Consider the following 6000-nt stretch of genomic DNA (forward strand, 5'->3'; position numbering starts at 1 on the left):
TCCCCGGGGTGTTATTTATTCCAGTCTCTCTCTCTGCTCCCGGGGGTGTTATTTATTCCAGTCTCTCTCTCTCTCTCTCTCCCTGCTCTCCGGGGTGTTATTTTTTTCAGTCTCTCTCTCTCTCTGCTGCCCCTGGTGTTATTTATTCCAGTCTCTCTCTCCCTGCTCTCCGGGGTGTTATTTATTCCAGCCACTCACTCTCTCCCTCTCCCTGCTCCCCAGAGTGTTATTTATTCCAGTGTCTCTCTTTCTCTCTCCCTGCTCTCTAGGGTGTTATTTATTCCAGTCTCTCTCTCTCTCCCTGCTCCCTAGAGTGTTATTTATTCCAGTCTCACTCTCTCTCTCGCTGCTCCCCGGGGTGTTATTTATTCCAGTCTCTCTCCCTCTGCCGCCCGGGGTGTTATTTATTCCAGTCTCTCTCTCTCCCTGCTCCCCGGGGTCTTATTTATTGCAGTGTTTCTCTTTCTCTCCCTGCTCCTCAGGGTGTTACTTATTCCAGTCTCTCTCTCTCTCTCTTTCTGCTGCCCGGCGTGACATTTATTCCAGTCTCTCTCTCTCCCCCTGCTCCCCGGTGTCTTATTTATTGCAGTGTTTCTCTTTCTCTCCCTGCTCCCCGGGGTGTTATTTATTCCAGTCCCTCTCTCTCTCTTTGCTGCCCAGGGTGATGTTTATTCCAGTCACTCTCTCTCTGCCTGCTCTCCGGCGCGTTACCTATTTCAGTCTCTCTCTCTCTCTCTCTCTGCTCCCCGCGGTGTTATTTATTCCAGTCTCTCTATCCTTGCTGCCCGGGGTGTTATTTATTCCAGTCTCTCTCTCCCTCACTGCTGCCCGGGGTGTTAATTATTCCAGTCTCTCTCTCTCGCTGCTCTCCGGGGTGTTATTTATTCCAGTCTCTCTATCCTCGCTGCCCAGGGTGTTATTTATTCCAGTCTCTCTCTCTCTCCCTGCTCTCCGGGGTGTTATTTATTCCAGTCTCTCTCTCTCTCCCTGCTCCCCAGAGTGTTATTTATTCCAGTGTCTCTCTCTCTCTCCCTGCTCTCGGGGGTGTTATTTATTCCAGTCTCTCTCTCTCTCTCTGCTGCCCAGGGTGTTATTTATTCCAGTCTCTATATCTCTCTGCTCTCTGGGGTGTTATTTATTCCAGTCTCTCTCTCTGCTGCCCGGGGAGTTATTTATTCCAGTCTCTCTCTCTCTGCTGCCTGGGGTGGTATTTATTCCAGTCTCTCTCTCCCTGCTCCCCGGGGTGTTATTTATTCCAGTTCTCTCCATGCCCCCCGGGGTGTTATTTATTCCAGTCTCTCTCTCTCTCTGCTGCCCTGGGTGTTATTTATTCCAGTGTCTCTCTCTCTGTTCCCCGGGTTGTTATTTATTCCAATCTCTCTCTCTGCTGCCTGGGGTATTATTTATTCCAGTCTCTCTCTCTCTGCTCTCCGGGGTGTTATTTATTCCAGTCTCTCTCTCTCTCTCTCTCTGCTGCCCAGGGTGTTATTTATTCCAGTCTCACTCTCTCTGCTCTCCGGGGTGTTATTTATTCCATTCTCTCTCTCTCTCTCCCTGCTGTCCGGGGTGTTATTTATTCCAGTCTCTCTCTCTTTCCCTGCTCTCCGGGGTGTTATTTATTCCAGTCACTCTCTCTCCCTGCTCTCCAGGGTGTTATTTATTCCACTATCTCTCTCTCTCTCCCTCCCTGCTCCCCGGGGTGTTATTTATTCCAGTCTCTCTCTCCCTCACTGCTGCCCGGGGTGTTAGTTATTCCAGTCTCTCTCTCTCGCTGCTCTCCCAGGTGTTATTTATTCCAGTCTCTCTATCCGCGCTGCCCGGGGTGTTATTTATTCCAGTCTCTCTCTCCCTCCCTGCTGCCCGGGGTGTTAGTTATTCCAGTCTCTCTCTCTCTCCCTGCTCACCGGGGTGTTATTTATTCCAGTCTCTCTCTCTCTCCCTGCTCCCCAGAGTGTTATTTATTCCAGTGTCTCTCTCTCGCTCCCTGCTCTCGGGGGTGTTATTTATTCCAGTCTCTCTCTCTCTCTCTGCTGCCCAGGGTGTTATTTATTCCAGTCTCTATATCTCTCTGCTCTCCGGGGTGTTATTTATTCCAGTCTCTCTCTCTGCTGCCCGGGGAGTTATTTATTCCAGTCTCTCTCTCTCTGCTGCCTGGGGTGGTATTTATTCCAGTCTCTCTCTCCCTGCTCCCCGGGGTGTTATTTATTCCAGTCTCTCTCTCTCTGCTCCCCGGGGTGTTATTTATTCCAGTTCTCTCCATGCCCCCCGGGGTGTTATTTATTCCAGTCTCTCTCTCTCTCTGCTGCCCTGGGTGTTATTTATTCCAGTGTCTCTCTCTCTGTTCCCCGGGTTGTTATTTATTCCAATCTCTCTCTCTGCTGCCTGGGGTATTATTTATTCCAGTCTCTCTCTCCCTGCTCTCCGGGGTGTTATTTATTCCAGTCTCTCTCTCTCTCTGCTGCCCAGGGTGTTATTTACTCCAGTCTCCCTCTCTCTATCCCTGCTCTCCGGGGTGTTAGTTATTCCAGTCTTCTCTCTCTCTCCCTGCTCTCCGGGGTGTTATTTATTTCAGTCTCTCTCTCTCTCCCTGCTCTCCGGGGTGTTATTTATGCCAGTCTCTCTCTCTTTCCCTGATCTCCAGGGTGTCATTTATTCCAGTCTCTCTCTCTCCCTGCTCTCTGGGATGTTATTTATTCCAGTCTCTCTCCCCCTGCTCCTCGGGGTGTTATTTATTCCAGTCTCTCTCTCTCTGCTCCCCGGGGTGTTATTTATTCCAGTCTCTCGCTCTCCCTGCTCCCCGTGGTCTTATTTATTCCAGTCTTTCTCTTTCTCTCCCTGCTCCTCGGGGTGTTATTTATTCCAGTCTCTCTCTCTCTCTGCTCCCCGGGGTGTTATTTATTCCAGTCTCCCCCTCTGCTCCCCGGTGTGTTATTTATTCCAGTCTCTCTCTCTCTCTCTGCTGCCCTGGGTGTTATTTATTCCAGTCTCTCTCTCTCTGCTCTTCGGGATGTTATTTATTTCAGTCCCTCTCTCTCTGCTCCTCGGGGTGTTATTTATTCCAGTCTCTCTCTGCTCTCCGGGGTGTTATTTATTCCAGTCTCTCTCTCTGTGCTCCTCGGGGTGTTATTTATTCCAGTCTCTCCCTCTCTGCTGCCTGGGGTGTTATTTATTCCAGTCTCTCTCTCTCTGCTCCCTGGGGTGTTATTTATTTTACTCTCTCTGTTTCTGCTCCCCGGGGTGTTATTTATTCCAGTCTCTCTCTCTCTCTGCTACCCAGGGTGTTATTTATTCCAGTCTCTCTCTCTGCTCTCAGGGGTGTTATTTATTCCAGTCTCTTTCTCTCTCTGCTGCCTGGGGTGTTATTTATTTTAGTCTCTCCCTCTCTGCTGCCTGGCGTGTTATTTATTCCAGTCTCTCTCCCTGCTGCCTGGGGTGTTATTTATTTTAGTCTCTCCCTCTCTGCTGCCTGGGGTGTTATTTATTCCAGTCTCTCTCTCTCTCTCTCCTCCTCGGGGTGTTATTTATCCCAGTCTCTCTCTCCCTGCTCCTCGGGGTGTTACTTATTCCAGTCTCTCTCTCTCTCTCTGCTGCCCAGGGTGTTATTTATTCCAGTCTCACTCTCTCTCTGCTCTCCGGGGTGTTATTTATTCCATTCTCTCTCTCTCTCTCCCTGCTGTCCGGGGTGTTATTTATTCCAGTCTCTCTCTCTCCCTGCTCTCCGGGGTGTTATTTATTCCAGTCTCTCTCTCTCCCTGCTCTCCAGGGTGTTATTTATTCCACTCTCTCTCTCTCTCTCTCCCTCCCTGCTCCCCGGGGTGTTATTTATTCCAGTCTTTCTCTCCCTGCTCTCCGGGGTGTTATTTACTCCAGTCTCCCTCTCTCTATCCCTGCTCTCCGGGGTGTTAGTTATTCCAGTCTTCTCTCTCTCTCCCTGCTCTCCGGGGTGTTATTTATTTCAGTCTCTCTCTCTCTCTCCCTGCTCTCCGGGGTGTTATTTATGCCAGTCTCTCTCTCTTTCCCTGATCTCCAGGGTGTCATTTATTCCAGTCTCTATCTCTCCCTGCTCTCTGGGATGTTATTTATTCCAGTCTCTCTCCCCCTGCTCCTCAGGGTGTTATTTATTCCAGTCTCTCTCTCTCTGCTCCCCGGGGTGTTATTTATTCCAGTCTCTCGCTCTCCCTGCTCCCCGTGGTCTTATTTATTCCAGTCTTTCTCTTTCTCTCCCTGCTCCTCGGGGTGTTATTTATTCCAGCCTCTCTCTCTCCCTGCTCTCTGGGGTGTTATTTATTCCAGTCTCTCTCTATCTCTCCTGGTTCTCCGGGGTCTTATTTATCCCAGTCTCTCTCTCTCTCTCTCACCCTGCTTCCCGTGGTGTTATTTATTCCAGTCTCTCGCTCTCCCTGCTCCCCGTGGTCTTATTTATTCCAGTCTTTCTCTTTCTCTCCCTGCTCCTCGGGGTGTTATTTATTCCAGCCTCTCTCTCTTTCTGCTCCCCGGGGTGTTATTTATTCCAGTCTCCCCCTTTGCTCCCCGGTGTGTTATTTATTCCAGTCTCTCTCTCTCTCTCTCTCTCTGCTGCCCTGGGTGTTATTTATTCCAGTCTCTCTCTCTCTGCTCTTCGGGATGTTATTTATTTCAGTCCCTCTCTCTCTGCTCCTCGGGGTGTTATTTATTCCAGTCTCTCTCTGCTCTCCGGGGTGTTATTTATTCCAGTCTCTCTCTCTGTGCTCCTCGGGGTGTTATTTATTCCAGTCTCTCCCTCTCTGCTGCCTGGGGTGTTATTTATTCCAGTCTCTCTCTCTCTGCTCCCCGGGGTGTTATTTATTTTACTCTCTCTGTTTCTGCTCCCCGGGGTGTTATTTATTCCAGTCTCTCTCTCTCTCTCTGCTACCCAGGGTGTTATTTATTCCAGTCTCTCTCTCTGCTCTCAGGGGTGTTATTTATTCCAGTCTCTTTCTCTCTCTGCTGCCTGGGGTGTTATTTATTTTAGTCTCTCCCTCTCTGCTGCCTGGGGTGTTATTTATTCCAGTCTCTCTCTCTCTCTCTCCCTCCTCCCCGGGGTGTTATTTATTCCAGTCTCTCTCCCTGCTGCCTGGGGTGTTATTTATTTTAGTCTCTCCCTCTCTGCTGCCTGGGGTGTTATTTATTCCAGTCTCTCTCTCTCTCTCTCTCCTCCTCGGGGTGTTATTTATCCCAGTCTTTTTCTCCCTGCTCCTCGGGGTGTTATTTATCTCAGTCTCTCTCTCCCTGCTCCTCGGGGTGTTACTTATTCCAGTCTCTCTCTCTCCCTGCTCCTCGGGGTGTGATTTATTCCAGTCTCTCTCTCTCTCCCTGCTCCTCGGGGTGTTATTTATTCCTGTCTCTCTCTCCCTGCTCCTCGGGGTGTGATTTATTCCAGTCTCTCTCTCTGCTGCCCGGGAAGTTGCTGAATGATTTTGAGCTGGATTTTCTCACCATTCTCAGGCCGCTGATCTCGTCATACGACATTAACCCGAGGATGGAGTCGATGGCGACGATGGGGAGGTTGAGGAGCGGGTTATCCTGATGCAGCTGTTCTGTCCCGGGAAGTGTTCTGGACTCGGTGCCAGTGCCAGGTTCAGGCCCTGAGTCTCCGCTTGCCCCGGGCTCCCTCTCACTCTGCTCCGCCCGCTCGGCCGCCATCTTCCTGGAGCGGACGTGACGCACACGTTACGTCATTGGCGCCCTGACGTCATTCCGTCGAACGTCATTCCGCCAGGATTTATCCGCTCTGCGCATGTGTGTGATGTTCAGTTTTGGACATCATTTTGGTCAGGATTATTTGGAGTTACAGAGATCCCCTGATCCCAGAGATCCCCCTGATCCGAGATATTCCCCAGATCCGATAGATCCCCTTGAACCGAGAGGTCCCCCTGAACCGAGAGATCCCCCTGAACCGAGAGATCCCCTTGAACCTAGAGATCCCCTGAACCAGAGATCCCACTGAACAGAGAGACACCCCAGAACAGAGAGATCCTCTGA

The 6000-nt window shown here is 50.5% G+C and overlaps 1 protein-coding gene across 1 annotated transcript in view; it reads right to left on the reverse strand.

Annotated features, from left to right (window-relative positions):
* fbxo28 (F-box protein 28) overlaps positions 1–5681 on the reverse strand; it is a 63193-nt gene extending 57512 nt beyond the window's left edge. Inside the window, exon 1 of the mRNA XM_041187693.1 lies at positions 5455–5681. Coding sequence (XP_041043627.1) covers positions 5455–5661 — 207 coding nt within the window. The 5' untranslated portion in view covers positions 5662–5681. The remainder of the gene's footprint in view (positions 1–5454) is intronic.
* Positions 5682–6000: the final 319 nt, after the last annotated feature.

Source organism: Carcharodon carcharias, chromosome 5 (genome assembly GCF_017639515.1).
Source record: "Carcharodon carcharias isolate sCarCar2 chromosome 5, sCarCar2.pri, whole genome shotgun sequence".
Taxonomy (NCBI): domain Eukaryota; kingdom Metazoa; phylum Chordata; class Chondrichthyes; order Lamniformes; family Lamnidae; genus Carcharodon; species Carcharodon carcharias.